At 43.0% G+C, this 22,630-nt stretch overlaps 1 protein-coding gene across 2 annotated transcripts in view; it reads right to left on the bottom strand.

Moving 5' to 3' along the window:
- Positions 1–22,630, bottom strand: part of si:zfos-911d5.4 — a 247,088-nt gene that overhangs the window by 205,868 nt on the left and 18,590 nt on the right. For both annotated transcript variants that reach the window (XM_043712663.1, XM_043712662.1), the window contains exons 2-3: positions 7,401–7,534; positions 4,284–4,384 (exon numbers count right to left, since the gene is read on the bottom strand). In XM_043712663.1, coding sequence (XP_043568598.1) covers positions 4,284–4,384; positions 7,401–7,522 — 223 coding nt within the window. In that variant the 5' untranslated portion in view covers positions 7,523–7,534. The remainder of the gene's footprint in view (positions 1–4,283; positions 4,385–7,400; positions 7,535–22,630) is intronic.

The raw sequence follows: 22,630 nt of genomic DNA, 5'->3' as shown, positions 1-22,630 counted from the left end.
TGTTCTGCTTTTTCTTTTGGATGAGTAGCAACAGTAACACTTTTCTCTGCCCTAAGCTTTTCTCAAATAGTTACAATACCTCTTATGTAGGTACTAGTAGCACCCAGGGAATCTCAGTGAAGAAGGGGCTACAATTTGGATCTCTCATCACAACACCACCTCGGAGGAGGAAGAGTGTGAACTCTCAGTGGATGCACCAGCACAGCATACACATGCTCCCTCCACCATAATAAAGACTCAGGGTTAGAATCTAGTGAGCACATCACTGGCAAGTCTCTGTATCCAACAGAAAAAGAAACATCCCAGATTTCTGACACTCAAGGGACTTTCAGAGACCCGGCACCTAGTCACCACCGTACAGAAAATATGTCCCTATACTTGGTCACAAGTGACATGATCAACCTGTAGAAACAGCTATGGGAACATCAGACAAGGATGTCAGTTGTCCCCAGCAGGCTAGAACAAAATTTGGTTGAGTCCGATAATCCCAATATTATGGTGACTCTGGCATGTCAGTGCATAATTGCATCCATGGAAACAGTGGCAGGTACCTTGAACCCACAGGCCCAGCAAAATGCTCCGTTGGTTATGCACTCAGACCTGCGTTCCATTATTCTAGCCTTGGGTGCAAGGTGAGAGGTGTATGAAACACTTTGACTTCACTTCAGGCATTTCTTCCACAAAGGAAACAAGGTGGTGCCACCAAGTACCGACAGGAAGACAGGGGCTTGACAAATCAAGCACTCAAGGAGCTTTTTCTCAAAGATGGCTGCCCCTCTATTTCCTGCTGTATTCCTGATGAAGGGCTTTTGCCCGAAACGTCGATTTTACTGCTCCTCGGATGCTGCCTGAACTGCTGTGCTTTTCCAGCACCACTCTAATCTAGACTCTGGTTTCCAGCATCTGCAGTCATTGTTTTTGTCCCTCTATTTCCTTCCTGCCTAGGATTCTGATGTCTGCAGCAATTCGAGATTCGGAATGTGAGCCAACATTTGGGCAGAAGACTATCAACAAGCTTAGGCCGTCTACGCCAAAAACTGCCACCAGCCAACCACCAAAATCTTCAAAGTCAACAAGGCGTATGATACAGCAGGCTCTCTCCAACCTAACTGTGGAAATCAAGCCTGCATCTTGACATAGAATCAGGGAATGAAGAAAAAAAACTATGGAGGGCACATCACTGATACAGGTATTCAATAATTGTGTAACAGCATCACTTTGTAAATATAAATTCGATTGGACTGTTGTGATGTCAGCTTTAGTCTTACTGTCATTTCATGACTGTGTGCTGCATTCCCACCACCAAACAGTGGCTCCTATCCATTAACCAACAAAGTGGGTGACTGCAGGTAACCACATCTTGTGGTTGGAGGGTCTCAAGGCGGAAGATGTGGTGTTCTTCCTCCAGTCGTCAGATGGCTAGAATTTGGCAGTGGAGGAGGCCCAGGACTTGCATGTCTTTGGTGGAGTGGGAGGGGGAGTTGAAATGCTTGGTCACAGGGTGGTGGGGTTGTTTGGTGCATGTGTCCCAGAGATGTTCTCTGAAATGTTCTGTAAGTTGGCATCCTATATCCCCAATGTAGAGACCACATCGAGAGCAACAGACATAGTAGATGAGGTGTTTGGATGTGCAGGAAAATCTTTGCCGGATGTGGAAGGATGCTTTGGGGTCATGGATGGAGGTGAGGGAGGAGGAGTGGATGCAGGTTTTACACCTCCTGCAGTGGCAAGGGAAGGTGGCGGGGGGGGGATCCTAATGAGGGAGTCAGGGATGGAATGGTCTGTGCGGAATGCTGAAAGGGGTGGGGAGGGGAATAGATCTCTGGTGCTGGGGTCTGACTGTAGGTGGCGGAAATGGCAGAGGATGATGCATCGTATCCGGAGATTGGTGAAGTGAAAGGTGAGGACCGGGGGTGGGGGGTGGGTTATCCTTGTTGCGGTTGGAGGAGTGGGGTTCAAGGGTGGAGGTGCAGGAAGTGGAGGAGATGCACTAAAGGGCATTGTTGACCACATGGGAGGGGAAATTGCATTTGTTCAGAAGGATTAAGGATATTTGTTCTTAGTGTCAATGGATCGGTGTAAATAAGGTGATAACGTCTGTTCACTTGTGAAATGTGTGGCAGTACTTCCTTTTGACCCTGAGGGCTGGAAGCTGCACATATCTTACAGTTGGATGTTGGATAACTGAATTTTTGGTTTATCTTGAAGACTCTTAACAAAACTCATACTCAGTAGGAAAAGAACTTGTATTTTAATAAGTTGAGTGGAATATGCATGTGATAGAACAATCCTGATACATTTTCATGGATACCACACTGAGCAGATTCAAATTTATGAAGCTCAGCTCCTTAATCTTGACTGCTCTGGAATGTGAACGTATCATTACCCTTACAAGCTAGGAAAACACAAAGGCTGACCTAAGGGTTCAAGGGACACTAGCTGCGAGAGACAGCAAGAGAGAGAGAGAGCGAGAGAGCAAGAGAGAGTGAGAGAGAGCGAGAGAGAGAGAGCGAGAGAGCCTGAGAGAGAGAGCAAGAGAGAGAGCGAGAGAGACAGGATGGAAGCTGGTGGAAAGGTTAACTCTTTGTGGTCTGATTTCAGTGTACACTTGCTTGTTATAGATTGAATGTTTGTGTGTTGTTCCTTGGAGCTCAAGATTGGGGAAAGTAATGAATTTAATTTGCATTTTGGGAATCTAAGGTGATTTTTAGAAAAGCCATTTTGTAGGACAATGGTACTGGACATGTTAGCTGAGCAAGGTTACCTCATGACCTTTTCCACATAGTTCAGTCTAGTCTCTCCTTATGATGTACTGTTAAAAGGGAAGCGTATCTAGCTAAAGCATTTGGCCATTTGGCCTGCCTTAGTCTGGGTTTCTCACTTTGATGTGCATGTAGCCTAATTAGTCAAGCACACTCTGACCTGTCAATTAGTTTGTCTTCCTCTACAAACTTTTGCCATTGTATTGCTGCTTATCTGATTAAGGACATGTGGTGTTTCTTATAATCTCAGTGCCAATTTCTTTATAAAGACAGCTTGTTTGCAGCAATAAGGGGAGTATTCTGAGAGAGCTCTTGGGGTAAGAGCTGGCGCCGCTACTCTGTTAATGGTTTTAAAACCTTAGCTCAAGCCTGGCTTGTAGGTATCTATGTTATATTGTAACTTTGACGTCATTGGTAAATAACGGTAATAATTTGAATTAAAAACTGTCTGTAAGAGTTGTATATTCCAGACTACCACAGAATACGATCTCTGGGACGAACCAAGAGAGGCTCACAGGTCAAATCCATTAGGGATTCCCCGAGCCATATCGAATAGCTTCTTGAACACCACTACTAGGCTGTTGGAAATTCAGTCTTTTGGGGTGGATAGCAGAAAATTCTGCAGTGTTCTCCTGATCAGCTACCTACCTGCCCTTGACCTAGCAGTGAAGTTTTCAGGTTACAAGAATGGTTATCATTTAATGGCTACTTAAGATTTACTTCTTATCTAGCTGTAAACTTTAAGCTACTGTACAGAGGTTAGGAGGGAGTGGGAAAGGAGGCAGGTTAGCATGCAAACAAAGGGCTACCATCACCCTCATTTTCCAATCGGGGTTGTTTCATAAGGTTTACCTGTCCTCTCTCCTCCCCTCTTGCTGCATGTCCCCTGTTCCCACAGGCGTGGCAACCTGGCCCCATCTACCTCACCTGCACATCTCTGCCTGAAGCAGCCTCTCCTAGCCCAACTGAGAAACATCTATGTTACATGCATCTTGGGGTCCTGGCACTTGGCTTTCTAAAAGTGGCTACAATCCCAGCAGAAGCTCACAGAAAAAGTAACAGTAAGTATACCTGAGGTCTCTAAGATACTTTAGCAATTTTCTAAAATGTAAGTGGAGCCTTTACCTGCAATCTCTAGACTGTCACAGTGCTTCACCAGAGCCTCTCACTGATGATGTTACCTAGTATGGTGACAAAGTGTTTGAAAACAAACCTTCAAGCTCAGCGAGTTAACTTATATACTTACCATCAACCTGAGCTATAAATCTTCTCAAAAAAAGCCTACACATGCTTAAACTTCAGATAAAATGAAATCTTTCTAATTCAATGTGATTTTTCTTGATGTTATATCATGGTCCGATCTCAAATTATTTTTCGAGCAATCAAGTGTTAAATTCAGTGTATATGAGTGACGAGATACAATTAATATCAGCATCATCTATTATTCACTGTAGTGAAGAGTCCACTGAGAGTCATTTTGAAAAAAAACATTGATTTCAAACGAAGACAAAAGTTACGTACCTGTGAGAACAACCACACTGATCTCCTCTTTCGACTTCTCAAACTGATCTGGAATACGCAGATTACAAAAAATTGCTTCTTTTGCCAATCCACCCAGCAATCTTTAAAAATATACAGAAAATATCACTTTAGCAAAAATATATTTGATTCATTTCTCTAAACTTAACTTAAGGTATTATACCTTTTGAATTACTGACTTGTAGAACAGAACACACTACATGCTGGTTCACTTGAAACATTCATAAACATTCCTCATTCAATGAATATAAAAGAGATAAAACAATTGGTTGGATTGACATACGTGACAGATGATACTGCCACAGAAACGTTTCTATTTTCTTATCTCCTTAAGTAATAAGCACTTGACTGTCATCTGTGGGGGACCTGACATAGCTCAGTTCGCTGGAAGGTTGGTTTGTGAAGTAGTGTGATGCCAACAACATGGGTTCAATTTCCATCACCAGCTGAAATTATTGAGGACTTACCTTCTTAACCTCTCCCTTCACCTGAGATATGGTGGCCCTCAAGTTAAATGACGAGTCATCTCTCTCTAATGAGAGAGCAGCTCATTGGTCTGGTAAGACTATGGCGACACAACTCAAACTCACATATCACGCAGCTCCATTTAATAATCACAAATATGATGTATTTCATGCTGCCTGTATTAACGTTAAGTGCATGGAGCAGTAGGATACATGGTTGTGTTGAATGACCCAACATAATGTATACTTGATCCAAGACACAGCAGATAGGAAAAAGTGAGGACTGCAGATGCTGGAGATCAGAGCTGAAAATGTGTTGCTGGAAAAATGCAGCAGGTCAGGCAGCATCCAAGGAGCAGGAGAATCGACGATTCGGGCATGAGCCCTTCTTCATTCCTGAAGAAGGGCTCATGCCCGAAACGTCGATTCTCCTGCTCTTTGGATGCTGCCTGACCTGCTGAGCTTTTCCAGCAACACATTTTCAACAGCAGATAGGAAGCCCTAGATACCATACATGTTTTCATAGGGAAAAAGACAACATCATGTCTTCACAGAGAGGAACCTCAATTATCCGAATATCAATTATCTGAATTTTGGGTTATCTGAAGAAGATCTCAAGGTCCCGATAGAAACATTACATCAAAGAGGTGTTTCCAACACCGTTCGTGTCTTTTGTTTACAATGGTTAAAAATGAACTCGGCTTACTGAAATGCTGCCGAGAACAGTCCTGGACATCAATGGGAGCCCAGGCATAGTCTCCAAATGACTGACCACCCGCAATCACTGTCTCCCCACACTTTCCCTGGACCTCTCTGCAGGGGTGAACCCTAAACATCCCTTCCCCAGATAATCTCACTCACGTTGTCCTGTACAGGGCAAAGATGGAACTTGTCAAAAAGTTGTGTGTGTGTGCAATTTTGAAACCCCTCCCCTCCCCCCAAAGGCAGCAGCAGTCTTGCTGTTGGTATCCAGAACGGCTGCTCTGGAGGCGGGGTGTGCAGATGGAGGGGGGGAAGTGGGAGCAGACGGGGGGTGGGGGTGGTGACAAGGGGCAGTAGGGCAGGGTGGCCAGGGAGGCAGGGTTGGGGGCACGGATGGGGGAACAGGGGCTCGTGCACTTAGCAAGTGCTCGCTGAGTCAATCCCATTGACACAGGGTGGGGGAGGCTACAGCACTGCTGCAGGTTCCTTACACACAAGTGTGTGTCTGCTCAGAAACAAACCTTGAGACAGACAGACGGAGCAAGGCAGGCAGAGAGAGGGAAAAGGAAACTTCAGAAAATTCCGAGCCACAGAGGAGAGGCATTGAATCAATTAACCAAATAATCAATTATCCAGACAAAATACTGCCCACCCATCTTGTTTGGATAATTGAGGTTCCTCTGTATCCTTCAAAGATCTATGAGAAAATACTGCATCTGTTCGGTTCAGAATGATAATGGCACACAATGTTGGGAGATCCAAAACACAGGGTTAGGAAAAGATAAGTGGACATTATATTCATTGCCAGAAATACTATCAACTTTAAAAAGCAGATTTTTTTTTTGTTCATCTAATAAAAATAGCATCTAAAAATCTCAAAATGGAAATCATTGTTCTTCAATGTTTTAAATGTTCTTCCTAGCTTACCAATAGAATATCTGAAGGTAGTAACATTGACCAAAAAAAGGAGAAGGCATTCAATGAACTGCCTAAGCAGCATTACACATTCATACAGAACTTGTAATACTTCAATACTGTGCATTTTACAGATTTAGCATATACGGAAGTAATATAGCAGACAAAATGTAATTCAGAAAATTATAGCCTCTAAAGTGTTCGCTCTTCAGATCATTGTTCCATTTGCATTGCTCTACTATAATTGGAAATGTTGAGTCCACTAAAACTCCCAGACTTCCTTCAACATAATTCTTGAACATAATTCTTCCTTCAACATAATTTCCCCTTCTCCACCTTACCCCAGTTCCAAACTTCCAGCTCAGCACCATCCTCATGACCTGTCCCACCTATCAATCTTCCTTCCCACCTATCCGCTCCACTCTCCTCTCCGATCTATCATCTTTTCCCCTTCCTCCATCTACCTATTGCACTCCCCAGCTACCTTCTCCCCAGCCCACCCCCTCCCATTTATTTCTCCACCCCGAGGCCTTATTCCTGATGAAGAGCTCCTGCCCGAAACATCGATTTTTCTGCTCCTCGGATGCTGCCTGACGGGTTGCGCAAGTCCAGCATCACTCTAATCTTGACTCTCCAGCATCTACAGTCCTCACTTTCGCATAATTCTTGATCTATCTTGGTATGATTCATGAAACCTTTATATCGCACAATAGTTTTCATAGAAATCATTTAAGCCCTACAGTGTGGAAACAGACCATTTGGCCTAACAAGTCCACAACGACCGTCCGAATAACCCACCCAGACCCATGCCCCTACCCTATCGCTCTAGATTTACCCCTTACTAAGGCACCTACTCTACACATCCCTGAACACTATGGGCAATTTAGTATGACCAATTCTACAAAACCGCTGTTTAAAAATATTCACAAAATAATCAGACTCCTATTACTTTACAAAATTTTGATCTTAAATTGGCAATTAAAGACATGTATTAACTATACTTAACAATGCGTCTTACCTGAGATTCAAAATAAATTTCTGAAAAGCTTGCAGTTCAAAGAGTTTTTCTTCATTTTCAGGAAATTCAGTGGGGCCACATGCGTGTTGAACTTGAACTAATCGACTTTCAAACATCAACATCTTTACAAGAATCTGGTCAAACAAAAATATATGACTATCAAACAATGTTTTTCATCATTTTTATTATTTGTTATCAGCAAGAGAGTTTATTACAACACACTTTCATACTGTTCAAGCAATATGACCCAATTAATATCAGAAAAAGTACCAATGCATTTCATAGCTTTAGTGCAAGATCCCACCTACGGATGAACAGTGGTGGACAAGGATGAATGGCTTAAGGCATCCTTGAAGAGATAAATTTTTAAAGCTGGGGTATGAGGTAAAAGAAAAGTAAGTTTAGAAATCAGAATTTCATGGAGTGGGAGTCAGAAAGCTAAATCTGTCACAGAACAGATGTGCAGTGAATGAGGGTTCTGAGATTGGCATCTGTAGTCACAGGCACAGAACTTCCTCATAATTGTTAAAAATCACACAACACCAGGTTATAGTCCAACAGGTTTAATTGGAAGCACTAGCTTTTGGAGCGCCGCTCCTTCATCAGGCGATAGTGGAGGACACAAGTCTAAGGCACTGAATTTATAGCAAAAATTTACAGTGTGATGTAACTGAAATTATACATTGAAATATGTATTATACATATACACTCTCACCCAATCCAACACCAGAATCTCCAAATCAGTCCTCATAATTGATTATACTAACAAACATAAATCTAATTGCTACTTCAATATAGCTGCATACAGGATCTTTTATTTCTCTGATACTCAAAGACCATTGTTAAGTTTTTGCAGATAGTGTCAATTCACAATGCAAGAATTATCATTTAATGATGAAAATTATGTGATAAATGGTTTAGAGCTGTCACCTCTGAGATTGGTAGCTAGTTTTGTTTAAAAAAATCTCACTGTATTTAAAGCTGAGCCATTGATTGATCTCCCAGTAATATAATACAGAGAAATAGAAATTCATGTTTGGCCAGCAAGCAAACTTCCCTCAAATTCCTCCTTGTTCACCCCCTTTACAATTGCTAATTGATCATGCATTGTGCATAAACAACATTTAAGATGCGTCAATGTGCCTGGGTCATGTATGGTATATTTTGGATTACTGCACAGCCATTCTATACATGCAGTTTACAGCAAACATTAACAGTGAGATGACTTTAATTTTAACCAATGTAAAACAGTCAAGTTACGGGTTAAAGTCAGCTAGTAGCGTCGGAGACATCAGAAGTCGATCTACTGACCAAACCCAAAGTCACCACTAGGTGAGACTCCACCAACACATAGATGGATCTCCAGCATCTGCAGACCTCACTTTCTCCTCCACCAACACATATTCTAGGAGTTGTCTTTCATGGTTTCTGCATCCACACCTCCTTAATGAGTTAAAAAACGCAATACACTTTCCAATAAGGGTGTACATAGAGACACAGAATGACTGGAACCATGTAGGCAGTCATGCTGACAGTTGCTTATGAACTGATCCACAAACCACTGTGCTAAAAGAAACCTTTCCATAGTTGCAGCCAACCAACTGGAAAGGACAGAAGTGGAGAGAGTGACAGTGAACTTTCCCCATCAGAGATAAAGTGAATTGCTTGAAGCTCTCCAGAAGACAAAAAGGATGCTGTTGAGGTGATAACAGAGATCGAAAAACTCCTTCCTTTTAACTGCTGAGAGGTAGGACACGTGCAGGACACCTGCTGGAGGCTAAAGATAAAAAACTGTTGTTATTGAGGCACATACACTCTGTGCAGTGAATATGATGAAGACCAGACTATGACTTTGACTGCAGCTGCACACCCCTGGGGTCAGTCAAACTCTACTGCTGGGAAAAGCCATGCCATACCACTAGAGAGTGCAGCAAGTGACATGGTGCTGTTAAAGTGATTGAAGGAAAATATTTGCCTATTGTCCATTACTGGGTGCATCTGGAGTGCAACCTTGTGTTAATACCAGTGACTGTGGTCAACCAGTTCCTCAGCAATGACTTGGTGGTATCAAAGGTTATAGCAACCCCAGTAGTGTCCAAGAAGCCTACTGAGGTCAGGGAGACCAAACAGCTGCAGAAGCAAACGTGTTCTATTTTGCCTGATTGTGCGGGTGATAGCCAGACAAGCTCAACCATTGGGGATTGAGCTGGCACTGCTACAAGAAAATCTTCCAGCCTGGTAATCGGAAAAGTATTTTTTGGGAGTGTAGATGAGTCCAAAGAGGTAGTTTTTTTGAGAATTTCCTCAATCCATTACATGACCTAGGTTGGTCACATAGGCCTTAGAAAATTTCCTGTTTTGCGAGAGTGACCAGTAACTGAATCTACATTCTGGAAGGGAGCAAATTCATTTCTCTCACCCAGGAGCGTACTGATATGGTATATCTGTACTGGAACTGTAACAAATTGTGAATCTCACCTTCAATCTGGTCATAACATATTGCAAGCTGGCTTCATTGTTACCCTTGTAATGCCTCAGCAGTGGTGTTGTTATCATTAATTACTTTCTATCAGTCACTGCATCTTGACTGTAGCTCTCATTTTCTCAGGATCAGGATGAAGTCCTTTTCTGTCGGTATATGATCTAATTACTTGACTTCAGGCATCTTTAATTGTACTTTTTGCTTGTTCAGCTTCAGGTTCATTTGGCAAGCTTTCTGATCATAATCCATGATGGCTTCTTCCACTATGTCTCCACATCTATGAACTAGCAGAATCATCCATGATTGTTTTCACTCGATGAAGATAATTTACTATATGTACTTGTATGTACTCTTTGTACTAAATTGCACACAGAATATAGTAGGAAACCTGCAGTTTTCATCTAACTTCACTTCCTAGTATTCCTCTTTCACCTCTTGAGTAGGAAAGACCTATGCCTTGACAAGTTGTGGCAAACTTTCTTCAGTGGAGAAAGTGAGGGCTGCAGATGTTGGAGATCAGAGCTGAAAATGTGTTGCTGGAAAAGCGCAGCAGGTCAGGCAGCATCCAAGGAAAGGAGAATCGACGTTTCGGGCATTCCTGAAGAAGGGCTTATGCCCGAAACGTCGATTCTCCTGTTCCTTGGATGCTGCCTGACCTGCTGCGCTTTTCCAGCAACACATTTTCAAACTTTCTTCAGTGTCTGGCATGGGTAGTGAGATCATACCAAAACTTTGAGAAATGTTGTTTCTCTGCACACCCCTAGCTTTACAGGTTTTCTCACTGCTACTAACCTATGTGAAGAATTTGTTACTTTTGTTGAATACTCTCTTTTTTTAAAGACATGTCAAGCTGGACTTGAAGGCAGCTCAGGAACTTGAGGGAATACTCCTTGGAAGATGTTGAGGTTTTTTTATTCACTTGTGAAATGTGGACATCGCTGGTTGAATCAGCATTTATTGCCCATACTTAATTGAATTGAATTAGCTTTATTGTCAAGTACTCAAATGAGTACAGTGAAATTTTACAAGTCACCACATTACGGTGCCATCTTAAGTACAAAAGGTACAGATTCTGAAGAACAAACTTTTGGGGAAAAAATAGAAAAATAAAAAAGTCCAGTTTTATAGAATATATGATCAATAATAATTGCTCAGAATAACATACTTTCCAAACCTGTCCACGCTGGCACCTAGTTTCCAGTAACTGAAAAAGAGATCTCCACCACCTGTGCTGGACCCACCAACATAGGTGTCACCACACTTTAGGTGCTATCTCTTTGCCACTAGGCCCACCTCGCTGACACTGCTGAACCTACACTTGCCCTGCAACCTAGAGTCTCCAGCTCTGTGCAAAGACTAATCAATTTTCCCATTCATAGTCTCAATTTGATGATTGGAAACCTTGAGCTTCTGCATGCCAATAGCTTTGAGAATAAACACCTTTTTCATAGTCGCTGTGTTTTTACAGTGGAATTTTTATTCCTAAGATAGTGAAGAAGACGTTTGGTTTGCTTTCCTTTATTAGTCAGAGTATTGAGTATAGGAGTTGGGAGGTCATGTTGCACTGAACCACATTACGGTGCCATCTTAAGTACAAAAGGTACAGATTCTGAAGAACAAACTTTTGGGGGAAAAATAGAAAAATAAAAAAAAGTCCAGTTTTATAGAATATATGATCAATAATAATTGCTCAGAATAACATACTTTCCAAACCTGTCCACGCTGGCACCTAGTGTTCAGTAACTGAAAAAGAGATCTCCACCACCTGTGCTGGACCCACCAACATAGGTGTCACCACACTTTAGGTGCTATCTCTTTACCACTAGGCCCACCTCGCTGACGCTGCTGAACCTACACTTGCCCTGCAACCTAGAGTCTCCAACGCCACTGCTACCACCACCTTGCCAATAACAAAAAAGTCCTCTCTCCGGGCCGACTGCGACTGCAACCAAGAGTCTCAGGCTCTGCTGTTGCTGCCTTAATGACACCAGGAGCCCTTGCTAGGGGCATAAGCTGCTGCCACCGCTGCCACACCAGCAACAGGAGTCCCTGCCCTGGGCCTGCTGCAACCAGGAGTCCCTGGCTCTGATGCCAGGTCAGACTGCTGTCACCGTGTCAAGAGTTCCATTGAAGTGGCAGATGTTGCCTTACCAGTGTTGCCAACTTGAAGTGTCTGCTGCCACTGGCACCACAGCCCCTGATTGTTGGAGGAGATTTGCTGAAAATGCCACTGGCCCGAATGCTGGGAGGATGTCCTTGCTGCCACCACCTCCAATCGCTAGGAGAAGCTGCATCCACGCCGCATGTGGCCCACTCTCACTACTGCACTGATGATACCTACAAACCCGCCACAGAAAAAGGGAAAAAAAAGGAAAAACAAAGAAAAAGAGTAGAAGCAAAAGGAAAGCTGATTGAAGCAGATGAGCCCTGGGCAACAGCCCGGATGTAGCCCTGCTATTTCGCTACCATCTTGAACTTCTTGGATTGCATGCGTGAAGATGTTGGTGACCTGCCTTCTTGAACCACTGCAATTCATGTGCTGCAGGTAGACCCACAATACCGTTAGGGAAGGAATTTCAGAATTTTGACTCTCAGTGACAGTGAGAGAACAATGATATATTTCCAAGTCAGGATGGTTACTGGCTTGGAGTGGAACTTGCAGTAGTGTGTCGCATGCATCTGCTGCCCTTATCCTTCTGGATGGAAATAGTTGTGAATTTGGAAAGTGCTGCCTAAGGATCTTTGGAGAATTTCTGCAGTGAATCTTATAGATAGTCACATGGTTGCTACTGAATGTTTGTGGATGTGGTGTCAATCAATTGGTCTCACTTTCATCTACATCAAGATGATATGCACCAGGAAGACCAGTAGCATGGTGTGTCCTGAAAAATACTGCAAATCCTGTCTGGTGTATGTACATGGTTGCCAACCCAATCTTTAGACTTGTTTCAGCTGAGAAGAGTGGATTTTGCCTCATGTCTACTTTTCAGAAATGGTTCTTCCCACTGCATTAGGTTCTCAGCTTAATTTGTGCTGTTGGGATGAGCATCAATCCATCATTTAGCTTTGAAGATTAGGTTTTGGTTCCTTATCCTTAGCCACTTCACAAAAGCCTGCGAAACCTCTGATGCTTCACATAGTATCAATATCCAATTGCCACTTCACATCCATTTTATGCCCTTCTTCTATAGTCCTCATTCTAACAGTCACAAATTTTTAAAACCTTGATAATGAATGTTGTAATCCTGTAATGTAGAGGGATTTGTGAGAATCATGGTCCAATCTCTATCCAAAAGCCATCTTCATAAGCATGTTTGCTACTTTCCAGCGAACAGTTGTTTGCAAAATGTTTCAGCTTCTTGCAGTCAAAATATTGTATTCCCCATGCTCGACATTTTTACTCTTCATTCATGTGGTTTCTTTCACTATGTTTATATCACATATTATAGCCTTAAATCTTTCTGCTGGCCCTTCTTTTTCATCATTGTGTTGTTTCTTGTTAGAACTGGACTGTCTCTCAGCTCTGTGCAAAGACTAATCAATTTTCCCATTCATAGTCTCAATTTGATGGTTGGAAACCTTGAGCTTCTGCATGCCAATAGCTTTGAGAATAAACACCTTTTTCATAGTAGCTGTGCTTTTACAGTGGAATTTTTATTCCTAAGATAGTGAAGAAGACGTTTGGTTTAGATTTAGATTAGATTACAGTGTGGAAACAGGCCCTTCGGCCCAACAAGTCCACACCGACCCGCCGAAGAGCACCTAGGTAATACCCCTTATTACCTAACACTACGGGCAATTTAGTATGGCCAATTCACCTAACCCCCTGCACATCTTTGGACTGTGGGAGGAAACCGGAGCACCCGGAGGAAACCCACGCAGACACGGGGAGAACGTGCAAACTCCACACAGTCAGTCGCCTGCTTTCCTTTATTGGTCAGAGTTTTGAGTACAGGAGTTGGGAGGTCATGTTGCGGCTGCACAGGACATTGGTTAGGCCACTGTTGGAATATTGCATGCAATTCTGGTCTCCTTCCTATTGGAAAGATGTTGTGAAACTTGAAAGCTACAAGGAGAGGCTGAACAGGCTGGGGCTGTTTTCCCTGGAGTGTCGGAGGCTGAGGGATGACATTATAGAAATATATAGAAACCTTATAGGTTTACAAAATTATGAGGGGCATGGATAGGATAAATAGACAAAGTCTTTTCCCTGGGTTCGGGGAGTCCAGAATTAGAGGGTATAGGTTTAGGGTGATAGGGGAAAGATATAAAAGAGATCTAAGGGGCATCTTTTTCACGCAGAGGGTGGTACTTGTATGGAATGAGCTGCCAGAGGATGTGGTAGAGGCTGGTACAATTGCAACATTTAAGAGGCATTCGGATGGGTATATGAATAAGAAGGGTTTGGATGAATATGGGCAGGGTGCTGGCAGGTGGGACGAGATTGGGTTGGGATATCTGGTCGACATGGACAGGTTGGACCGAAGGGTCTGTACATCTCTATGACTCTATGCTAATGAGACCATCTTTCAGTTGCCTATATTCACAAGTTACATCTAGATGTCTGTGTAGCCATTTCCTAATCAATGTTCTCCCTTATTTCCTGAAAACTGTACGCCGTTCATAAATAACACTAGTAAACTGTTCATAAGTTTTCAAGGCCTTCAAAATTTCTTCAGACTGTATTTTCTCACTCCTCAGTGAAGTCTAGGAATAATACAGCTTATAGGAATCTTTCCACAGTATTAACAGAATTGTTACCCTTATTTTTCTGCAACTCTGTAGCTCTGTCATGATTCTGCCACTGAGATGAAGAAGTTCCAACTCTGTCCAATTTGAGACAATCTCAAAAAGAAGAAGTGGAACTGGAAAATTCAAAGCCTGACTGACTTGCCTAGTAGTGTAAAGATGTAGACTAAAGTTTTTTAAAAAACTATTCTCTGGTGCTTTTTACAGTAACTGGGCTCCGTGAGGTTGTCCATGCAATTTCAGCTGCACACCTGAATAGCATGAGCTGGATATTACTTACCTGCCTTGAGTGTGCTTTCAGTGTGGATCACGTAAAATAGGTCACACAGCTAGTCCAACACCTTCTCACCCATCCACCAAACTCAACCCCATAATATGGTGGATGGGTGAGTGCTGAGATCAGGATCACAAAGCAACCACACATAAATACATAAATACAGAGAGCTCGTTAAATCGTTGGCATTTGCAGCTGGGCATGCATAGACAGCCTATTTGTTTGTTGAAGTTTTTATTGCGAGAAGACAATGGGAATGGAGGGGGGGCGGGGGCAGGGTTTAGTGATCAATGTCTTTGGATGGTGCCTTTTGCACTTCCCTATACTTCAAAACCCATCATCCAACGTCCTACCCACAATGTGGGCAAATACTCACTGCCCAATACTCCTCTGACTTTGCTCACTTTGGCATCCACGCACACTTTCTTCATTGGGATGCTGGCCATTCTAACAGTGGCCTCCTCTATATTGGGGAGACAGGCCGCCTACTTGCGGAGCGTTTCAGAGAACACCTCTGGGACACCCGGACCAACCAACCCAACCACCCTGTGGCTCAACACTTCAACTCCCCCTCCCACTCCACCAAGGACATGCAGGTCCTTGGACTCCTCCATCGCCAGACCATAACAACACGACGGTTGGAGGAAGAGCACCTCATCTTCCGCCTAGGAACCATCCAACCACAAGGGATGAACTCAGATTTCACCAGTTTCCTCATTTCCCCTCCCCCCACCTTGTCTCAGTCAAATCCATCGAACTCAGCACCGCCTTCCTAACCTGCAATCTTCTTCCTGAACTCTCCGCCCCCACCCCAGTCTGACCTATCACCCTCACCTTGACCTCTTTCCACCTATCACATTTCCGACGCCACTCCCCCAAGTCCCTCCTCCCTACCTTTTATCTTAGCCTGCTAGACAAACTTTCCTCATTCCTGAAGAAGGGCTTATGCCCGAAACGTCGATTCTCCTGTTCCCTGGATGCTGCCTGACCTGCTGCGCTGTTCCAGCAACACATTTTCAGCTCATTCTAACAGTGCCCATTACCAAGTTCTGGAGCTGCTGAGATCTTTGGAGCTGCTAGCCAATAGGATTGACTGGTAGCTCCAGAAAGTGAAATTCTCCCAAGGGAGGGTTAAGAAGCCACACTTTCAGCCTGATAATACTCCATGTGGCATAGTACTGCTGTGAGAAGGACCTTTACTTTGCCAATCAGTCTCTGACCGAATTGTTAGTCTGGGATTGCCTAAGCTGATTTGACTGATTACGAGGACCCAGACTGCTCAGCAACAGGTCCTGAGGATTTACCTGCTGCTACTTTTATGTGCTGCTTCTGGTGAACCTCCCCCCTCAAATGAATGAGAATTTACACAATAGCTTTTAGATATGTACTAATAATTAAAAATATCCTCGTCTTCTTTTCTCATAGATTGAGTTTTGAACTGAAACACATCTACCACAAACTAGAGCCTAGTTTCAGTTAGAACTCTATTTTCCAAATCAGCATTCAAAAGACTGAGAGAATCCTCAGAGGCAGTATATAGCAGTGTATCAATTTGACATAGAAACACTAGGATTGGTTGATTACCTTCCAAAACTGAAGCTTAAAACTCTGACATGTCAGCCTTTTGAACAACAAAACTAAAACTTAAAATCTAATTTACTCACTGGAATAAAGCATTGAACAAGATATGTTATAAAAACAATACTGATCACGTAGTTGAACAAACCCTGTAAAACTGTAGACTCTGCCATTTTGCCTGCATACTTTCAATTTCATCTTGGTCAATAAGCTATTACTTCATCACAAAACAGAATATAATTTAATCATAGTACTTCTTCACTTTTCATGATTTTGACAATATTGCACAGGACATACTGATGATAGAGCTGAAAAATGTGTTGCTGGAAAAGCGCAGCAGGTCAGGCAGAATCGATGTTTCGGGCATAAGCACTTCTTCAGGAATGAGGAAGGTATGCCAAGCAGGCTAAGATAAAAGGTAGGGAGGAGGAACTTGGGTAAGGGGGGTTGGGAATGCGATAGGTGGAAGGAGGTTAAGGCAGAAGATGAGGCGGTCTTGCTCCAGGCGTTGTGTTGCCATGGTCTGGCGATGAAGGAGGCCAAGGACCTGCATGTCCTTGGCGGAGTTGGAGGGGGAGTTAAAGTGTTCAGCCACAGGGCGGTTGGGTTGATTGGTGCGGGTGTCCCAGAGGTGTTCTCTGAAACTTTCCGCAAGTAGGCGGCCTGTCTCCCCAATGTAGAGAAGGCCACATCGGGTGCAGCGGATGCAGTAAATGATGTGTGTGGAGGTGCAGGTGATACGGAAGGGAATATGGGATGGCGTTTTTACAGGGGGCAGGGTGGGAGGAGATATAATCTAGATAGCTGTAGGAGTTGGTCGGTTTATAGTAAATGTCCATGTTGAGTCGGTCGCCTGAGATAGAAATGGAGAGGTCTAGGAAGGGGAGGGAGGAGTCTGAGACGGTCCAGGTAAATTTGAGGTTGGGGTGGAAGGTGTTAGTGAAGTGGATGAACTGTTCAACCTCCTCTTGGGAGCACGAGGTAGTGCCGATACAGTCATCGATGTAGTGGAGGAAAAGGTGGGGGGTGGTGCCAAGTGTAGCTGTGGAAGATGGACTGTTCCACAAATCCGACGATGAGGCAGGCGTAGTTGGGGCCCATGCGGGTGCCCATGGCTACTCTTTTGGTTTGGAGGAAGTGGGAGGATTGGAAAGAGAAGTTGGGCATAGCTGGGGCGCATACCTACATGGTGATGATAGAGCCAATTATGTGCTCCAGCCTACAATATATTGCAGTGGGACCACAGTGGCCAGAATAAACAGTTCTGATTTCACCTTAATTTATAGGGACAACTTATTAGCTGAAAACACATTTTGTGTACATTGATACAATGACCACAATGAATTAATGGACTGAATATCAAATGCAATCTTAAAAAGTATTATCCAAAAGGTTGGCAATTGCATTTTGAAGTCCTTATGCATGGTGGCTCAGTGGTTAGCACTGCTGCCTCACAGCACCAGGGTCCCAGGTTCGATTCCAGCCTCGGGTGACTGTCTCTGTGGAGTTTGCACATTCCCCAGTGTCTGCGTGGGTTTCCTCCGGGTGCTGTAGTTTCCTCCCACAGTCCAAAGATGTGCAGTTCAGGTGAATTGGCCATGTGAAATTGCCCATAGTGTTAGGTGCATTAGTCAGAGGGAAATGGGTCTGGGTGGGTTACTCTTCGGAGGGTCAGTGTGGAGTTGTTGGGCCTAAGGGCCTGTTTCCACACTGTAGGGAATCTAAGCTAAAAAAAAATTCTTCAGACACATGAAACAAAACTCTCAAAATTGTATGTAATTATTTGTCAACCTTTCTGAATGTTACAGGGAGGAAAGTCATGGCAGGTAAATAACAAGGGCTAGACTGAGTACAACAGTCAACACTTCACATCGATTTAGATTTTATTCCTTTGTTTCATTGAAATGGAAACTGAGAATTGTCAGTCCATGAGTATTCCATCGAAGCCAGTTTAACAACCACGAGGCTACACTACTCATTTATTATAATTTCATCAAGCAACCGAATATTGGCAACTAAATCAATTCAACTGCAGGCCATCTATGAATTAATGGAATCAATAAACCAATCTGATAGTGGGGACATACAATGAAGAATAAAGTCAGTTTTTACTGCCATTTAAAAATTGAAATATCATAATTTTATGCATCTCAATTGTGTACCTCCTCAGTCTCATCTGCTCCAAGGAAAACAATCCCAGTCCATCCAATAATCACTCATCATAACTAAAACTCTCTAGCCCAGGCAACATCCTAGTGAATCTTCTCTGCACCCTCTCCTGCGTAATCACACCCTTCTTATAATGAGGATTCTAGAATGATGCACAATACTCTAGGTCATAACCAATGTTTTATACAGTTCCAGCATCACTCCCCTGTTCTTAAACTCTATGCTTTGTATGATAAAGGCAAGGCCTTCTTAACCACTTTATCTATCTGTTTCACTATCTTAAAGTACCAGGGGACTTGCATACTTGAGGTTCCCCTAATCCTCGGGACTTCCCAAGATCCTACCATCCTTCAATGTTTTTTTGCCTAGTTTGTCCTTGCCACGTGCATCACCTCACAATTATCCAGATTGAATTACCACTGATCAGGAGGGAGTGAGGACTGCAAATGCTGGAGATCAGAGTCGAGAGTGTGTGGTGCTGGAAAAGCACAGCAGGTCATGCAGCATCCGAGAAGCAGGAGAATCAACATTTCGAGCAGGAGCCCTTCATCAGGATTCCTGATGAAGGGCTCCTGCCCGAAATGTCGATTCTCCTGCTCCTCGGATGCTGCATGAGCTGCTGTGCTTTTCCAGCACCACACACTCTCGACTCCTGCCACTGATCAGCCTGTCTGACCAGACCAAATATATCCTCTTCTAATCCAAGGCTATTCTCCTCTACCATTCCACCAATTTTCATATCATCTAAGAACCTACTGGCCAACTCCCTACATTCAGTTTTTATACCACAAACAGCAAATGCCCCAACATTGATCTTTATGGAACCCCAGTGGACACAAGCCTCCAGTCAGAAAAATGCTTCTCAATCATCACCCTCTGCTTGCTGCCACAGTTCTGTATTTAATTTGTCAAATTTCTTGGATCCCATCAGCTTTTCTATTTGTCTTTCTCATCAGACAGAGTTTCAAGAAAATATTGGTAAAGACTTCTTCAAATTATAAAAGGTTTTGAGTGAATAAATAAACACTATTTTCCAATTGCTAAACCAATAACTAGGAGCCAAAAACATATTAACCCTATAAAAATCAAAGGGGAAACTTAGAAAATTTTTGTATTGAAAAAATATTGGAACATAAAATGCTTCTTCATAAATGATTACTGATTTTGTGAGTTTGTGATTGTTAAAATTGAATTGGAGACATGTTGAGCTAGACTTGAATCACATAAGAGAAGAAAAAAGAAGAGATTAAAATACAAGAGAGAAAGGAAGACATATAGCACTTTTCACAACCTCACAACGTATCAAAATATTCATACCAGCCAATTAATTATATTCACAAGTACTTTCCTGTTGTTCTATGTTTGTCCGAGCTATCATTTCAGGGTGAACCAGACTATTCACAAAGTTAAATTTCTATTTGACTCTGAGCTGAATATCAGATCCCCAAATCTCCTTATAAAGACCTCACACTTTCAGTCTGAAACCACTGACTATCTCAATTCCGACACTAGTCCCTCTGCTTTTCCCTGTCTTTCAAAAAAGGCACATCATCATATTCTCAGGACTGCTCGGGAAAGCAATAGTTGATTACCTGATTACCAATGACAACATCCCAAGGAAGAGCATCTGACTGTGTTAAGACCATTCTTGGCATACCAAAGCAAAAGGTTCTTATAAATATTTTCAAATCAACCTGTTCAGAAGATGCTATGACATATCTTTAGAGCAGGTGGGACTTGAATCTGGGCCTTCTGGCTTTGCGAACAGATCACAATGCTTGCACAATGTTATTTCATCATAACTCTATCAAGAAATCACATTACAATGCTATATTATGAGTTAAAAGCAGCTCTGAAAATCCTTGAAGATTGTTCTGCTGCTATGTACAGCATCATCAGTAGCCAGTTAAATCTGTGATGGGTAATAATAGGAGACAAAAATTACATCTTTTAGCCAGCATTCCAGTGATCTTAATTTTTACTTTTAACAGATTACCAGGCTTAGCAGATGAGATTTACAGTTACTCAGGATCAATACAAAAATGGCATTATATGCACACAGAATATACACTGTAATAGAAAATTTGTAATAAGTTCTGCTATATTGCAATATAATCACTTTTGACACTGCCTAACAGTTTTCTTTTGATTCACCTTGTGGTCTTCTGTAACTCTGCATAACATATACCAAGAGAGTTGGATTGATGTTGAGGCAGATGTCTTGATGCTTATTAATGACATTAACTATTTATATGGTTACAATGTTAGACTTGAATATATAATCTGGGTTCTGTGCTTACTGATTTGATCTTACATTACATAAACATAGGTGACCATCCATAGGCTGACTCCATCAGAGAGAGACTGAAGGACAAGAAACTGACTTTACAGTGCAACAGCACATGTCATTCAACTGTCTTAGTGGTACAGGTCTGCCTGGTGTGTAACCTGTGCTTTGTAATGGTAAGCAGGCTTGGGCAGGTGAGTTACTCGTAGCACAACTGCTAGCCTCTGACTGCTCTTGTAGCCACAATATTAACATGGTTAGTTCAGTTCACTTCCTGGTCAATGGTAATCCCTAGGATGTTGATAGTGGGGGAGTCTGCAACGTAATGCCATAGAGTGTCAAGGGGGCGATGGGTAGATTCCCTCTTGTTGGCAAAGTTCATTGCTTGCCACTTGTCAACTCAAGTCTGGACCTTGCTGCATTTATACATGTATCCGAGGAGTTCTTAATAGTACTGTACATTGTGTCATCATCAGTAAGCATCCCCAACTCTAAGCTTATGTTGGAGGGAAGGTCATTGATGAAGCAGCTGACAAGTGCTGGGCTAAGGCCACTACCCTGAGGAACTCTTGCAGAGATGTTCTGGAGCTGAGATTACTAGCTTCCATCAATGAGGAGGACCATTTTCCTTTGTGCTAGGTGAGTTCAACCAGCACTTAGTTCACACACACACGCACACACACATTACTTACTCTAATTTTGTTGGAGCATGTTGATGTCAAATGTGGCTTTGATGTCAGCATCAGTCACTTGCAGCTCTTTTGTCTGAACCAATACTGTAATGAGGTCAGGATCTAAGCAGCTACAGCAGAATTTAAACTATGCATCAGTGGGCAGGCTATTGCTGGGCAAATGCTGATTGACAGTTTCCTGATGCTCAACAGTATTCTGATGGGGCATTGATTGGCTGGACTGACCTGTTTTGATTTTCGTAGATAGCATATTTGCTACTCAGGTTGCTGGTGTTGTAGTACCACTTGAATTAATTAGCCATGGGAGCAGCAAGATCTGGAGCAAAGTCTTTCAGTACGATTGCCAGAATGTTGTTAGGGCCCATTGTTTTTGCAGTATTCAGCATCTTTTGTAGTTTCTTCATTTCATGTGGTGTGAATCAAATTGGCTGAAAACTGACATCTGTGATGTTGGGGACCTCCAAAGGAGTTAAGTCATTCACTCAGCACTTCTCACTGAAAGTTGTCACAAATGCTTCAGCCTCATCTTTTGCACTGATGCGCTGGGCTCCCTTACCATTTAGGACGGGATATTTATGGAGGCCTCATCCTCCAGTGAGTTGTTTAATTTCCCACCACCATTGATGACTGGATGTAATAGGATTGCACAGCTTTGATCAAATCAGTTGGTTGCGGAATTACTTAGGTAAAAACAATGACTGCAGATGCTGGAAACCAGATTTCTGGATCAGTGGTGCTGGAAGAGCACAGCAGTTCAGGCAGCATCCGAGGAGCTTCAGAATCGATGTTTCGGGCAAAAGCCCTTCATCAGGAATAAAGGCAGCGAGCCTGAAGCGTGGAGAGATAAGCTAGAGGAGGGTGGGGGTGGGGAGAGAGCAGCACAGAGCACAACAGGCCAGTGGGGGAGGAGATGAAGGCGATAGGTCAAGGAGGAGAGGGTGGAGTGGATAGGTGGAAAAGGAGATAGGCAGGTCGGACAAGTCCGGACAAGACAAGGGA

Source organism: Chiloscyllium plagiosum, chromosome 22 (genome assembly GCF_004010195.1).
Source record: "Chiloscyllium plagiosum isolate BGI_BamShark_2017 chromosome 22, ASM401019v2, whole genome shotgun sequence".
Taxonomy (NCBI): Eukaryota; Metazoa; Chordata; class Chondrichthyes; order Orectolobiformes; family Hemiscylliidae; genus Chiloscyllium; species Chiloscyllium plagiosum.
The sequence above is the reverse complement of the archived record's forward strand: the minus strand, read 5'-3'. Positions and strand labels throughout refer to the sequence as shown.